Raw genomic sequence first — 16,392 nt, 5'->3', positions numbered from 1 at the left:
ACAGTCTTTTCAACACATAGTGTTGGGAAAACTGGATATCTGTATGCAAAAAACTGACGTTGGACCCTTACCTTACACCATATAAGTACAAAAATCAATTCAGAATAGATCAAAGACCCAATTCTAAAAGCTAAATTATAAAACTCTTAGAAAAAAACATAGATTGAAATTTTGATGACATTAAGTTTCGCAATGATTTTTTTGGATTTGACACCACAAGTAGAAGCAATGACAACAAAAAAACAGATAAATTGGACTTCATGAAAACTAAAAACTTTTGTTCATAAAAGGAGAATATCAACAGGGTGAAAAGGCAACCAATGGAATGGAGAAAATATTTGCAAATGGTATATCTGATAAGGAATTGATATCCAGAGCATATAAAGAACTCAACAACAAAAAAACAAAACAAAAAAAAACTGATTAAAAATTGAAGAAAACTTGAATAGACATTTCTCCACAGAAGATATACAAATGGCCAAGAATCATATGAAAAGACGTTCAACATCACTAGTCACTAGGAAACTGCAACTCAAAACCACAGTAAGATACAACTTCACACCCATTAGGAAGGCTATTGTCAGAACAACCCCCCAAAACAACAAAAAAACCCCAGAATGTAACAAGTTTGGCAAGGATGTGGAGAAATTGTAACCCTTGTGCATTGCTGGTGGGGAGTAAAATAGTGTCACAACTGTGGAAAACAGTATGTTGATTTCTAAGAAAATTAATCTTACAATTACCTTATGGTAATATGATCCAACAATTTCACTTCTGGATATACACCCTAAAACAGTGAAAGCAGGGACTTGAACAGATAATTGTATATCCATTTACACAGCAATATCATTCACAAGAGTCAAAAGGTGGATGCAACCTAAGTGTACATTGGCTGATGATTGGATGAACAAAATGTGGTTTATACCTGCAATGGATTATTATTCAGCCTTAAAAAGAAAAGAAATTTTGATGTGCATCTACAACATAGGTGAACTTTGAAGACATTTTGTTAAGGGAAATGTCAGTCACAAAAGAACAAATATTTTATGATTTCACTTATGTGAGGTTCCTGGAGTAGTTAAATTCATAGAAATGGAAAGTAGAATGGTGGTGGCCGCAGGGCTGGGGGAAGGTGGACACGTGGAGTTAGTATTTAACGACTACAGTTTCAGCTGAGAAAGTTGAAAAAGTTTTGGAGATGGAGATGCTAATTTTTGCACCAAAATGTAAATGTGCTTAAAACCACAGTACAAAACTGCAGGCTTAAAAATGGTTAAAATGGTGAATTCTAGGCTATGAATATTTTACTACAAACAAAATGACCATGCTCAATATTTTTACTGAGATTCGGCCATTTTCTTTGAATAAATGCTCCCAGGATTGAAGCAAGGTCTTGGTTAGTGTCCAGAGTTCTGAAAAAGTTGATTTTGATAATTTTTGCAGTGTTCTCATTGCTTTTAAAGAGGAGAGGATTCTCAGATGCCCTCGCTTGGCAATTCTGGAGGTGCCTTGCCCTCTACCATATTTTTGCTTACTGCTTGTCTCACTTATTTTTCTGCTCATTTCATCTCCTTTTCTGCTTTTTTAGTTGATGGATTGCATTTATTCTTTTAATTATCATTCACTTGTTTTGTCATAACATTTTCCTCTCTTTACTGAAAAATTAAACAACCCGCTCCTTATGCTTAGTGGTAACTCGATGTTTTTCATTCTTACTCGAAATCTAATGTTACTTCCTTCACCCATCACCCAAAGAGCACAAGGACATTAAAAGACCAACCCTTGACATTCCAATCCCAAATTTTGCTTTTGGAGGGTCCAGTATTTTATATTTTGTCCTTATGTTTAACCTAACAAGTTAGATATTGTTCTTAATTTTTGCAAACTATGTGTGTACATGCATGTTTACCAGTTTCTTTGCTCACCGTTCCTTCTTGTATGGTGGAACATCCCTCTGGGTTTTATATGCCTTACTTTCGAAGCACATCATTTAGAAGTTTTATTTAGTAAATGTCTGTGCTGGTAAACTCTGTCAGGTGTTTACTTATCTGAAAATGTCTTTATTGTACCCTTGATCTTAAAGTGCAGTTTTGGTGCAGAACAAATTCTAAGTCTATAGTTGTTTGAAAAATATTTTTCTGTGGTTTTCTGGATTGTTGTCAGTCTAATTGCTGTTCCTTTGTGTGTGATCTGACTTTTCTTTTCTACGACTTTGAAGATCATCTTTGTTCTTTGCTATCTTGTAAATTCACTACAATGTGTTTCAGTGTAGATCTGATAAAGGTACTCCTTGGTGTATGTTATGTGACCTGTGTCTGTGGGTTTAAGAATTTCATCAGTTAAAGAAAATGTACAGATATATTATCATTCCAAACGTTGCCAATTTTGCCCATCCTCTGGTTAATATTTTCTCTTTCTAGTACTCTAATTATACATATTCTCGAACTTTCACTCTTTATTTCTAATCTTTTAACCTGTATTCTTTTATGACCATTTCCTTTTCTCTCTATATGGCTTCTGGGTGATTTCTTCAGATTTACCTTCCAGTTCACTAATTCTCTTTTCAGTTGTTCCTTGCTGTTTAACACTTTGGTCAAATTTTTTTTTAATGTCAACGTTATCTTTTTTCATGACAAGTTTTAAATGTGTCATGTCAGTTTTTGCACTTTATCCGTGCTTTCTCGCTTTTTTGATTCCATTTTTTAAAATACTTTGTCCATATGTATTACATACTGTGTATTTGATTATGCTAACATCTGACACACTTGCTGTTTCTCCTGGTTAAATCTCACAGACTGGCTTTAGTGCATATTATGATCTTTGGTTGTGATGATATATTCAGGTGATCCTAATCTGTGGGATTTCTTGGAGACTCAGGCCAAGAATGCTTTCTTCCTTCTTTGTGGACTCCAGCCTAAGACTTAGTCAGAGACAGATGGCCTTCTACAAAAGTGGCTTTTTGATGTGATTTCTCTTTTATTCCTGCCTTTTACTTCCCAGAACTATACTTGCCCAGAGAAGCTACTGCTATCAACTGGTGCATATATTCTCAGGATTATAAACAAGAATATATGTTTTATACCTCAGTGAGTCTCTCATCTTTGAGAAGTGTATTCTGAACATCTGCGGCAGTAGTGTCCTGTTTTTTTTTATGATGTCTCTACTTTTCCCCTAAATTCATCCTCACGCAATCTTGGTTGTTTTCGACAATCATTTCATCTAACTTATGGGGATTTTAGTTATTTCCTAGTTTCAAAATGCACTTCCAAATTTCTTTCTCTGTGTTGATTTTAGAAATTTTTTAGAACAGAAAAAGAAATATTGAATTTTTGGTTACATTCTCTTGTTTACTTCTTGATCTCAACTATTTTAGTCTCCTTCACCTTATGTATTGCTTACGAATTTTTAATTATATTTTTCTTATCATTTTCTTAATTTTTATTTTACTCATTCTTTTATGATTTGCTCTTTTGTACTTTTCAGAACTTAGAATGCATATGTAACTAAAATTAAAATAATGTTTTAAATGATTAATCTTGTATTTTGATTTTGGACTTTTTTTTCTATCTATCTTTAAAATAGACTCATTTTTTTTTTGGATCTCCGTCAGTTTTATTGCTAGTTAACTAATAATGTAGTTCCTTTGGCACACTGAATATAAATACAGGTTAATAATCCTTTCCATAGAAATCTGAATTAATCAAAGTACACACATCTCCAACCTTGAGACATTTATCAATACCAATCAAGCGTAAATGGTATCAGAATTGATTGGTTTTGGCAGAGTCTTACCAAGTTTCACTTCCCTCAAAATTTATGGAAGAGAGCCATGCAACATCTGAACATGGATTCAAAAGAGCAGATAAAAATATTCACATGGGGGCTTCCCGGTGGTGCAGCAGTTAATTTCACACATTCCGCTTCGGTGGCCTGGTGTTGGCCGTTCGGATCCCGGGTGCGGACTTGGTACCGCTTGGCAAAGCCATGCTGTGGTAGGTGTCCCACATGTAAAAAAGCAGAGGAAGAGGGGCATGGATGTTAGCTCAGGGCCAGTCTTCCTCAGCAAAAAGAGGAGGATTGGCAGCAATTAGCTCAGGGCTAATCTTCCTCAATAAAAAAAAAAAATCATGTGACTTAAACGTATCTCCACATAACCTGATTGAGGTTACTATGTTGAGGAGAGAAAGTGGCAGTAGAGTATTGTGTTTGTGCTTTGAGTCTCAGAAAGATAATTTTATGTCCTTGCTGTGCATTAGCAAGTCAGTTTTAATTAATTATCAATTTAAACATTAATTTAAAACATTTTAATGGGACAACAGACTTAAATTCTTGGTGCAAGGGATATACTTCAGAATCATAAATTCCACCTCCAAAGTCCAAAATTTATGGGGTAAAAGCCAAGATTACATAAATTGTATTTAGTCAAGATGAACCTGGGAAAATTTTCCAGCTCTGAGAATGTCATTCTGCTCTGATTAGAAAAGGAAGGCTACAAAACGCAGGAAATTGGACTGCAGGTGATTCCATGTGTTATTACTGTTGAAAAACTTGACTCTCAAAGAGGAAATGATTGTAATCAAGGGAATATGCAGACATAGGGATAGAGATAAAATCAGAGTGCAGATGTGATATATAAACTTGATGACATTTCCCTAATTTGAGGGGCCCAGCATATTTGCCTCAATTCTATCCACATTTCCCTCTCTTCCATACTTTCTAACATATTGATGTCACAGGGCATTTCTCTCTCTCTCTCTGTCTCTCTCTCTCTCTCTTTCTCTGTCTGTCTCTCTCCCTCCCTCTCTCTCTCTGTGTCTCTCGCCTTCTCTCCTTGTTCTACTTTCCTGGCTAGTCTATGAATAATTACATTATGTAAAAATGTCCTAATAGATGTTGTAATAGAGGAAGCACATGTAGACCCGATGTTGTTCTATCATTTTCATGACCTCTTCCTAAATTACATTTCTTACTATAGCATCTTTTCTGCTGCCACGACAACCATGCAAGGAATGCAACAGACGACACCAGGGGCTGGTGCTGGTTTTTACCAGCCAGGACCTCATGCTTCTCAAAACGAGTACCAATGGCTAGGGATGCCAGAGAAGTTCTTGAAGGGGGAACCCAAAGTCCTCGGGGTAAGTCAGCAGCGGATCTGGGAGAAGACCAATCCTGTTGTAGAATCACCAGGGATCAGATCTAACATCAAATACTCTGTCTCACTAGCCTCATAATACATCAGCAGGCCCTAGGAATATCAGTATTTGGTGTGCAGAGCCTATCACTTGAAAAATGATACAATATTCTATTACTTCATGCATCTGATTTAGTTGTATTTAAAATATAGTGACTTCAGATCTACTGTAGGGTTGTGGGTCATCCGTGACAACTATATTTAACTTCACCACGGAAGAGCAACAAAAGAAAAGGACATATGTGCAGCAGCTCGTGTTCCATCTACAGAACTTCCTGATAGCTGATGGCCCCATATTTTTTACTATCTCTCTCTGGGGAGTTTTCTTAGCTTTCTTCTGTGCTCTGTGCATTTCTGTCTGGAGTCACAGGTGGATGTGTCTAAAAGAAATGGATGATGTAAAGAAAGACAGGTTAGTGCAGGTGGAAGGACAGTGAATATAGAGGATTATCTTTAGCCCAAGATTTAAGCCAATGGTACAAAGTCATTATGATGCTGTGGATCCTTTTGAACTCAATGGGTTAATGTACTCCAATTTCTCTATTTTGGGCCATGTACTCACTCATGTCCTCAGGCCCCAGGCCCCAGACCCCAGGAAAATGGCATATTTCTCTTCTCTTTGTCTTCTGCTGTACATACTCTCATTCCTTAGATTACTTCTCTTGCTAGAACATTTGCTTCCTAATTTCTGGATCACTCCTGTCTGAGCATGTGCGAAGGAGATCAACAGTGGTGGTAGGAGTAGCATAATAGGTAGGTATCATAAAGCACCTCTGGGAAGGTCCTGGTACCATCTTTTTTATCTTGAAATTAATGAGGCAATTGGGATAGATATACCAAGAGATAATTTTAGTAACTTAATATTTACACAGTACTTTGTATGTAAGAAAAGTGGCAGGACAATATCATCAAGATCATCTGACTATTTCAAAAGATAGAGAATAAGGGTAACTTAGTGGTTGGAAAGGGGGTATCTTGGCAGCAAATTTTGTGGTAGGTAATCAATTTTTACTTTCTTCATCATTTCTAGGTTGTCCAGATTCTGATTGCCCTGGTGAACTTCAGCTTGGGAATAATAATGACTACTGGTGTGGTGTCATTTAATGGAATTTATGATCGTCCTTTAACAGTGTACTCAGGGTACACAATTTGGGGGTCGGTGATGGTGAGCAGAATACCGTCTGACATAGTTGGAGACAATATAACATAGTTGTTAATCTCCTGGAGCTTTGGAATCATATCCTAACCCTCTCTTGTAGGTCTATAACTTTGAGAAAGATCTCCAACCTCTTTTGACTCAATTTTCTCATAAATGTGAATAATAACATAAAACTCAAAGAAAGCTAGGCAGACTAAATAATGAATGTATCAGGGTATATTACAACACCATATAGCAAAAAATCTAAACCAGAATGGTTAAAAAATTGAAAGCATTGATTACTCCACAACAAGAAGCCTGGTAGTTAGTCATTTATAGGGTTGGTTTTTCAGGAGTTACCCCATTGAGGACTGCTGGCATAGTGTATCAGATTCATTGGCACATCTTCTTGTTCATAAACGTTCTATAATGCATAAATGCTTTATATTCCTAAGCCAGCTATGGGCAAAGTTCATGTATTTGCCATTATTAGCTTGGGCTACTCAAGATTCACCTCTATGGCTGGCAAGCGTTCACTGAAGCTCATAGAGTCTGAAAAAAATGAGAATTTTGTCAGCAAGAGAGGAGAGGATACATGGCTTGTATGCAAGCAATTTACAGTCAACTCTCAAATCTTTGCAAATACCATTGCCATTAGATACATTTTATCTCATAATTTCAATATTAATAACTATAAATTAAATTAAAATTTAAGAAAGTTTAAAATTTCCCCCCAGAAAAAATTGCAAGAGAGTTTCTCTGCAAATTGAGAGTGTAAATGAAGCATAAAGTATCAAGTTTTATCTACTGACAAGAGGAAAATACATCTATGAACTGGATGTGTGTTAGACTCAGGGAATCTATTTAAGTCTGCCAAGTTTCCCTTTATCTGCAAAGTTGAAAATGAGACAGTTTAGAGTTTAAAGTCTATAATGAGCTGGCTTTGTGCGCCCCCATGCCTGTTGCAAGCTTTGAAGAAGAGCAAATGCTGGTCTCCTTCTGGGCAGTTGTACAATGCTTTATATATCTGATCATATTCATGTCAGTAGTAGCTTTTATTAAATTCTTACTGTGCTCTAGGCACTCTGCTAAGTGCTTTATATGTGTAATTCCATTTCAAACAATCATCCCAAACTTCTGAGAAAGGATTTATCATTGTCCTCATTTTATGGATGAAGAAATTAGGGTTTAGAGAGATTAAGTAAATCGCCCAAGATCACACACTTATTTGGTAGGGGAATTAGAGCTCAAATAGGGTCAGTGTAATTCCAGTATTTCATGCATCTAACCACTTGGGGTTTCTGCTTCCCTTTCCGTTTCCTTTTCAAGACCACTTTGGAAACCAGTTTTCATAATTTACACCTTTACACATGTTCAGTAGATTACCAGGAACTGCAGGAGCTGTGTTTGTCAACTGAGACATTGCTCAGACTCTTGTAGGCGTCCCACTAGATGAGCCTTTGCTTAACTGGGGGAATATTTTTTCCTGCTACCATCAGTTATGCTTTCAACCTTATCTCGAAACTTCACCTTTGAAATGCCTCCTTTTCTCCCTTATGCAGTACAAGAATAACACCAAGAACCACTCACACATTTCTCTTCTATTTGGCCCTCTAGTCTCCAGTAGAGATAAATGTCCTTTATCACAATCCCATGAAATTATCCTCACATTAGTCTATCTGTTCAAGTTTTCTTTTGTGTACTTTTGGAATATTGTAAAGTTTTATTTATACGTACCTTTCACATTCTTTGTTAAGCGTTTTGTCTCAGAAACTATAAATTTTTTGCTATGGTAAATGAATTTCTCTTATTAATTCCTATATTCAAACACACAAACACATGTTTATAGCATATATATACTTAATTTCTGTATATAATGATGTTCCCTTGTGCCTTAGTGAATTTTCTTAGAGTGTATAGCAGTTTTTAGTTGATAATCTTGGATTTTTGCAGTATAACATATTTATATGTAGAAAGAAGTAATTATAACCATTTGCTTCAAATATTTTTCTTATATAACCATTTTGGTGAATATACTAAGAATAGTATTACATAAGAGTCTACATCTTTATCTTGATTTGATTTTATAAGATGACCCCAGTGTTTCCCCATTAAACATAACAACCTTAAGATTGAGACAGATGTTCTAGCATATTATAGAAATTGCAACTCTTCATATTTTATAAATAATGTTTAAGTCAATAAGAACATCAAATGCTATTAACTGTCTTATCCACATTGTAAACATGAATAGCAATTAGCATCTGAGTTTTCTCCTTAAATTCATTAATTTCATAAATTATAACAGCATTTCAATACTAAAAAAACTAGACATTTGGAGAAATACCCACTTGTTGTTGATTCACGTGATATTACATGATGGGTGATTCGACCTGCTATTTTTTTTCAGAAGAGACTTAGTTTACATTAATCATCTGTCTTGGTATTCATAAATTTGTTGAAAAAATTTATCAAGCTACTTCATTAGATCAGTCTTTTTTGGTATGAAGATAGATTTTTTGAAACTTCTGAAATCAAATAGGGAAAGCAAACCTAGAAACTCAAACAGTTAAACAGCTTAAGGCAGGGAGTCCCATCGACTTCACTCCAATCATCTGAGCTAAATGGAAAATAATTACCCAATTGATGGAGTCAAGTGAATCAGTATATTAGAAATATCATCTAATATAGAATTTAAAATTTTTCTTTGCTACTATTTTATTTACAACTTTTAATAGTCATTTTAAAAGAAAATAATCATTAGGTTTTAATTATATATTAATAATAAGATATTAATCTTGTTAAATTTGGCCTCATATTAGGATTACTTCATATCAGGAATTGAGAAGCTTTCTGTATGTTTCAATCCCCTTAAACAGTTTAAATACCATCACTGTTAGACATTTTCTGAAAGGGTGGATAAATTCTCCTGTGAATCCATCTAGTAAAATTTCTCTGTTGTTTCTGGGAAAAGGCTACCGTTATTTACAAATTTTTGTGTTTCTTCTAATATAATTGTTCTGTTTAACATAATTGTGACTTTTGAGGATAAGTTTTAGCAAGTGATCCCTTTACATATTTGTTTAAAGTTTTTTACCTGTATTTTTCTTCTTGTTATTAGTTTCTTATATCAGGGTCCTTGTCAATTGCAGCAGGAACCAGAACTACAAGAGGTCTGGTGAGTAATGCTTCCTAGTTTTTGCTCCAAAAGAAGAAAGATTAATCATGTATGTATTCTTCCAGAATAGAAAACAAATTTTACTTTTTAAAAATCAGAAGAAATTGTAAGTTTTACCTGGTGGGATTGGTCTTTCAAAAATTGGAATAAAAAATTGTCAGATAAGAGAATTATTGACATGAGAATGAACATTTGGGAAAGTACTTGCTGGGAGAATCTTTATGAAAATACAGAGAAGTCATGAGACGATACATCCAAAGGATCGGTTAAACAAACCCTACAGCTTGAGATCCAGCCCCACATGACAGTAGCACCAAGTGTTGATGTAGCATCATATTTATTGACTTATTGATGAAAATATGTATTCCAATTATATACAGAAAGGATTTTGATTCAGTTTTCAATTAAATAAATTCAGAATAAAGCTGTTAAATAAGGAGAAGCAAATTTAAAACAAGCTTTCATGCCAATATGTCTTTCCCAAAGCCAATAAAAGGCAAAAGCCCAGATCTCAATAAATGATTTTCCTAGATAAAGAACATTTTTTAGTTATCTTCACTCAAAGGATAAATATCAAATTATGGAGGTGATCAATATTGCTTTTCCAAATCTGACCTCAATCTGTCTCTCTAGCATCTCCTCCAGATATAACCATAACCATTAAAATCTACTATGTGCTACAGCCACACTAAGCCTCTCATACTTTCTTGAGGAATTTTAGTTCTTATAAAGGCCTCTATAACTTCACTGAGAGAAGAGAATACAGGAAAAGGAATAGAGAGAACAAAGGGAGATAATATGCAAAAAGCATGTAGTCATGAGAGGCAAGAAACAGTGAGAAAATAAGAAGTCAGTCACCTGAAACAGAACGTGATGGGAGATGGACACAGACAGGACTGTCCAGCTAAAGGGTAAAGGGTATTGAAAGCCCTGCTAAGGAGATTGGAGTTGAGCTCACACGCCCATGGGAGTCATCTGAAGGCTGTAATGTAGGAATAATAGTACGATATTTGTGGTTTGGCAGGAGATTGGAGTTGCAATTACTATAACAAAAGAGACAAGTTAGGAGACTATTGCTATAATCAAGACAGAGAAGATGGTTGGAGAAGAAGTTGTGAATGTAAAGTTATTGATGGAGACGTATCAGAGAACGTTGTTGGATTAACTGATTTTCCTTCCTTTCTAGGTCCAAGGTAGCCTAGGGCTGAACATTACCAGCTCTATCTTTGCTGCATCAGGGATCTTAGTCACTATGAGCAGCATAATCGTTTTCTCAGTCACTTACCCTTTGTGTAGAAATCATCAGAACTCGGAGAATTGTTCCATGCTTGTATCTGCTTTATTGGTTAGTGCTTCCTCTTTTCATGGGATACTGTGGTGGAAGCAAGTCACAGGAGCCCGGGCTCTGGCAAAAGTAACAATCAGTGTCATCTAATTGATGAATCACTTTGGGAAGTTAGAATTGATTGAGAAATAGGGCAATCTTTTATATAGGAGTCAGGCCCATGTCTCATCTCTCTCTTTGTTCCTTCTCTAAATGTGATAAGGGAAAGTGGGAAGAAAGCTCATAGTAGTAGAACATCCACTCTGTAATAACTAGTGTGCTAAGCATTTTGCTCAATTCTTCCTGTTTAATTTCAAAACACTGGTAAGTATGTCCTGTTATCCACTCTAAAAATGGAGCCCAGATGTCAGTCTCTATATCTTCCAGGGAGTCCTGATGGAGCCTGATACAGTTGCCTGGTTCTCTAATAATAAAGGAAATTGCCTTGAACGTTATATTACAAATGGTGAAAAACCCAGTATACCTCCCATCTCTGGATGTTCTTGCAAGATTAAGCACTTTTTGCTTCAATGTCCAGCTCTTGGCAAATTCTCAATCTCTGTTCTGAATTTTACTACTTTTCTGTGCCCCTTGCCCTCATCTAGATAGCATCCTGGTTGCTTTATTCTCCAAATTAGCACTTACACAAGATTTTGTAGGTTGTGAAACTTCTTGAAGTTTTGGGTAAGTGCGTGGAGGAAGAGATATTGCTGTACCCATAGCAGACTAAAATACAATGAAATCTTTATTATTAAAAAGTCTATTGGCCATTCTCAACACCACTGAGTTTTCTGTTGTCTCCTCTCCATTTGAGCTTCCAGTCTTTCACTGTGCTGCTTAATTCTTTCTCTTATTGTCTCTTTTCCAAACCCAAATTTGGAACTCAGCATTCTTCCTAACTTCTTAAGCAGATCGATCGCATTACCTTTTCTTAATTCCTAGTAAATCCTAGGAGAATCTTGACCGCCATATATTCACTCCAAAATCACCCCTTCAGTGACTTTGCTAAAATAATTTACTTCCCTTAGGTTTCCAGCTCCTGCTTCCACTTATAAGTGTTCTGTAGTTATTTTGTGCTCACTGCGTAATCCATAAAACCCCTCCATCTCATGGTCAGCTATTAACCTTAGCTCCATCTACAAACTTAATTCTCCTTTTCCCTGTAACTTGAAATAATCACTGGTTCTGGGTACTAGGATGTGGACCTCTTTGGCTTATTGTTATTCTGCCTAAAATTATCACTCCACCTACAATTACTAAGATATGAGATCATATTATTGTGTCAACTATATGGAATTCCTAGTTTTGAAAGAACTAAGTTGATAATTATCTTTATGATCCTTTCCCCCCTTTTATAGCATTTCATATTCTATATCTACAATAGCACTGAAAGTAGAGGACAGGGAAAAAATGATAATTTTATTGGTGAAAAAGTGAGAGGATAAATGACATTCAGCAGGCTCAGAACTAATAAGTGTATGTCTGCAATTAGGAGTCAGTTTTTCTGACCTCTGGCCAATGGTTCTTCTCTTTTAGTATTGTAATCAGTGGTCAATGATTTGAACTCATCATCTCTATTCCTCATGTTCCTTTGTTATGAATTTGTTCTTAGGGTATGGATGGTATGGTGCTCATTTTAAGTGTGCTGGAGTTCTGCATTGCTGTGTCCCTCTCTATCATCGGGTACAAAATAATCTGTTGTAATCGTGGTAAGGTGAGTATCAGTCTTGCCTTGAAGATACCTGCCTTCATTTTCTAGTACTGTGTAATAAATTGCTCAAACATAGAGTTATAAAGCAACCTACATTTATTATCTCTCAGTTTCTACAGCTTCTCTCAGTTTGGGCATGGCTTAGCTGGGTTCTCTGCTCAGGATTTATAAGGCTGTAATCGAGGAGTGGGCTGAGGCTGTAGTCTCAGCTGAGGCCTCTGGTCCCCTTCCACGCTCAAATGGCAGAATTTATTTCCTCTCAGCTGTGGAACTCATCACAAATTACTTCTACAGTGAGGCCTCCAGGAGAGCAAAAGTCTCTGTTGCTTTAAGGCTTTTTAAAATGTTCCCATCATTAGATCATGTGCATCCAGAATAGTATCCTTTTTGGTAAACTCACAGTCAACTGGTTACTAACTTACTCACAGGATTGATATCCCATCAAATACAGAGGTCTCACCCATACTCTAGCAGAGGGAATCATGCAGGAGCATGGGTGACCGGGTGTCATCTTAGAATTCTGCCTATCACAATGGATAAAGTAAAGCTATTTTTCTTCATCCTTACTCCTTCGAAGGGCCTCCCTTCTTACTTAGGATCAGAATATTTTACAATTGAGAGGTCCCCAGGCAGTGCCAGATGCTGCTCCATTATCCTATTATTGCAGCCTCCTGCTGCAGAAAGTCAGGGTTTCGCAATTCTCTGTCAGTGTGCGCATACCTGCCCATTCTCTTACCCTGAGACTTGCAGCAGATCCTCCTGGCTGCTGAGCAGAAAGGATGTCAACTGGAGAAGACTGGGAAATGGGAGGAAAGAAGAGACCAAGAGGTACTAGGAAGGATAGAACAAGGATATCTTCCAAGAACTGAGGGTTCCAGGGTGAGAAAATGGATGTTAAAACCTAGGAGGTGCTCATTAGTTTCACTACCCAAAGGCCTGGGTCAGACAGAAGCCAAAACCAAATCATAAAATAATAATAGTTTGATCAGATTATTTTTCCACTACTTTCTTTTTTTTTTAAAGATTGGCACCTAGGCTAACAACTGTTGTCAATCTTCTTCTTCTTTTTTATTTTTTTAAGGATTGGCACCTGGGCTAACAACTGTTGCCAGTCTTTTTTTTTTTTTTTCCTGCTTTATCTCCCAAACCCCCCCATACACAGTTGTATATCTTAGTTGCAGATCCTTCTAGTTGTGGGATGTGGGACGCCAGCTCAACATGGCCTGACAAGTGGTGCCATGTCCGCGCCCAGGATCCGAACCCTGGGCCGCTGCAATGGAGCACACGAACTTAACCCCTCGGCCACGGAGCCGGCCCCTCCACTACTTTCTTTTGGGGCTTCCATGCTAGACTACATCCCCCACCCTACAGCCGTTCCCCACAGAAAAGAGATTGACTAAATCAAATGAACTTTATTGTTGGACTCTTGCATTATAAGATCCTAGAAGCTAGAGTTTCTCAACAATTCCCAATGATTTTGTAACTTAATTAAGTGCAGCATTTTTTTCATTACATGAAACATTTGAACCAGGCAGTAAACTCCTTAGTAATGCTCAGATCGTAATATCTAGGCTACTGTTGGCTTCTGCTCCTAGATTAGTTACAGAGCTGAGAAGTTTTGCTTTCCCTAATTCCACTGGTTACAGAACTGGAAAGTGTCAATCAAGAAAAGCAATGGCTTTGGAGCATATAATGCTTAAGTCTTTATCTCTTTCTGGATCTCCCCGCCACATACACTCCATTTCACACTGAGTTTGTGGAAGAAGAACCAGCATTTTCCTTAGTTTCCTAATGATTCCTCCTATTTTGGGTCAATGTGGTTTTTTGCAATGCTTTACTCATGTTCAGCAAATCAGTGATTTGGATAGGTTGTTGCCATCAGCATGAACGACCAGGTTTGGAAGAAGAGCTCTGTATTTTCCACGACACTTGGGTTTACCCAACGTGTTGAGCACCATCATCCACATGTATGATTGATCTACTTGCAAGGCCACAGTAACAGCAATCAAGATCTCAGGCCAAGAGCTATCACTGAGTGTTTTTCCTAGATCTAGCCTCATCTAAAGAATGCCTGAAAAACCCAGAAAATTGATGTTGAGACTGAATTCAGAGAAGAAATTGTAGACTCTGATGATGGTGACATTGTGTAGACAGGTAATGCAAACCCCAAGGTTATTTGTTGACTCACCTATGGCATTCTGATTGATTCCGCAGGTTGTGTTCATTGCTTCATCAAATCCTCACGTGGCATAAACAGCATCTCCTGCACCAGTTACAGGATATTTGATGCCACCAACAGATCAACAGAGAAATGTTCCAGAAAACCTTTCTTGACAGTTATGCAAGAACCCCACTTGGGAAAGTAACAGAATCCAACTCTGACTTTAATATATTTATCTATATAAAATTCAGAAATATGTTCTCGTTTTCTCCCCAGAGCTCATTTCGCTGGCTCTTTATCATCAATAGCAGAAATTAAATAAATGTAAAAGTCAATAGGACCTGAAAGTTTTTCATCCAGCTTCAGGACTTTTATAGAAGGACATAAGGTGGTAAATAAGATTTGGCAGAATAAGGGCAAAAAGATATTGCTGAATGAGGCCTCCATGCAGACTACATATTTCTGCTTCCTTGGTCAATACTTCTCCCTCTTGTGTGACTTTCTCTTCCTGCCTTTGGCAATACAAGGTATTTTAACATTTAGAAAGTTGAGATGCGTGGCTTTTCCTTCTCTTCCCTTTTCCTTCTCCTATTGAAAATAACTTCGAATAGCACAGTCAGTCCTTGCATGTGCACAAACCATTATTTGCGTGTAAATATACATAGAATAGAAATCATATCATGGATCAGATTCAACTTTTATTTTTTCTCTCTCTCTCTTCACCTTCCTCTCCTTCCCTATCTCTCTCATTCTCTTTCCTACAGGGCAGGGTTATATTCTAATCAAATTTGTATCCAGTGCCATATATGTGATAGAACAACACATGGTATTTACTGTTTGTTCATTAAATACATTTGACTTATTACAGAGCAAAAATAAATTAAACAGAATTAGAAACAATGAATATCCATTTCTCTCATTTGCTAACCAAGTGGCCATTGCTATACAACAACATTTCTCGGTACTTCATGTTGCTCTTCAGTAAAGTAGTGATAATATCACCTAGCTCATAGACCTGTGATAATTGCTTGATACAATATAGGCAGAGCAACCATTACTCTCATTGGCAAATACTGAGGCTTAGGTTTAATTTAGACGCATACATGAATATATGTACACGTATATGTATTTGTATATATGTAATACCAATTCATTATCATTCTATTCAACACATGTTTATAAAGTGCCTATGATGAGTAGGTATTGTTTTAAGCAAATGAGAATATAGTGGTGAACAAGAGATATGACATCCTTCGTGTCATGTCAGTTAAACTCATAGGGCAGGGCATAATTGAACACATATGTAATTAGTCAAAATATTTCCACATGTTGTTAGAACCTACATGCAAGTTAATGGGCTAGAGAATAGCTGGTGGTATTGGTGGGGGAGTGTGGTACATTAGAAAGAGTAACCAGGAAAGTTCTTTCTGAGGAAGTGATAATTTTATTATGATAGGAGAAAAGAACAAATCTTTGCATTTTTACAGACTTTTTTTTGGTTTCAGTTTTTTCCAGCTTTATTGAGGTATCATAGAGCAATAAAAATTGTAAGTATTTAAGGTATACAACATGATGTTTTGATGTAGGTGTTCATTGTGAAATGATTACCACATATCCATCACCTCACATAATTAGCTTTTATTGTTTTGATGAAAACACTTAAGATAAACTCTCTTAGCAAATTTCAAG

General features: G+C 36.5%; 1 protein-coding gene across 2 annotated transcripts in view; it reads left to right on the top strand.

Annotated features, from left to right (window-relative positions):
- LOC106844392 (membrane-spanning 4-domains subfamily A member 4A-like) overlaps nt 1-15,973 on the top strand; it is a 32,728-nt gene extending 16,755 nt beyond the window's left edge. Inside the window, exons 2-7 of one of the 2 annotated variants that reach the window (XM_070487909.1) lie at nt 4,976-5,135; nt 6,222-6,356; nt 9,451-9,507; nt 10,694-10,852; nt 12,444-12,545; nt 14,757-15,973. In XM_070487909.1, the coding sequence (XP_070344010.1) occupies nt 5,001-5,135; nt 6,222-6,356; nt 9,451-9,507; nt 10,694-10,852; nt 12,444-12,545; nt 14,757-14,795 (627 nt within the window). In that variant the 5' untranslated portion in view covers nt 4,976-5,000 and the 3' untranslated portion in view covers nt 14,796-15,973. The remainder of the gene's footprint in view (nt 1-4,975; nt 5,136-6,221; nt 6,357-9,450; nt 9,508-10,693; nt 10,853-12,443; nt 12,546-14,756) is intronic. The other variant, XM_014861800.3, reaches the window with a different exon arrangement.
- The last annotated feature ends 419 nt before the right edge of the window (nt 15,974-16,392 follow it).

The sequence above is a fragment of the Equus asinus genome, chromosome 17 (genome assembly GCF_041296235.1).
Source record: "Equus asinus isolate D_3611 breed Donkey chromosome 17, EquAss-T2T_v2, whole genome shotgun sequence".
Classification (NCBI taxonomy): domain Eukaryota; kingdom Metazoa; phylum Chordata; class Mammalia; order Perissodactyla; family Equidae; genus Equus; species Equus asinus.
This window is presented reverse-complemented; position numbering and strand designations above follow the sequence as displayed.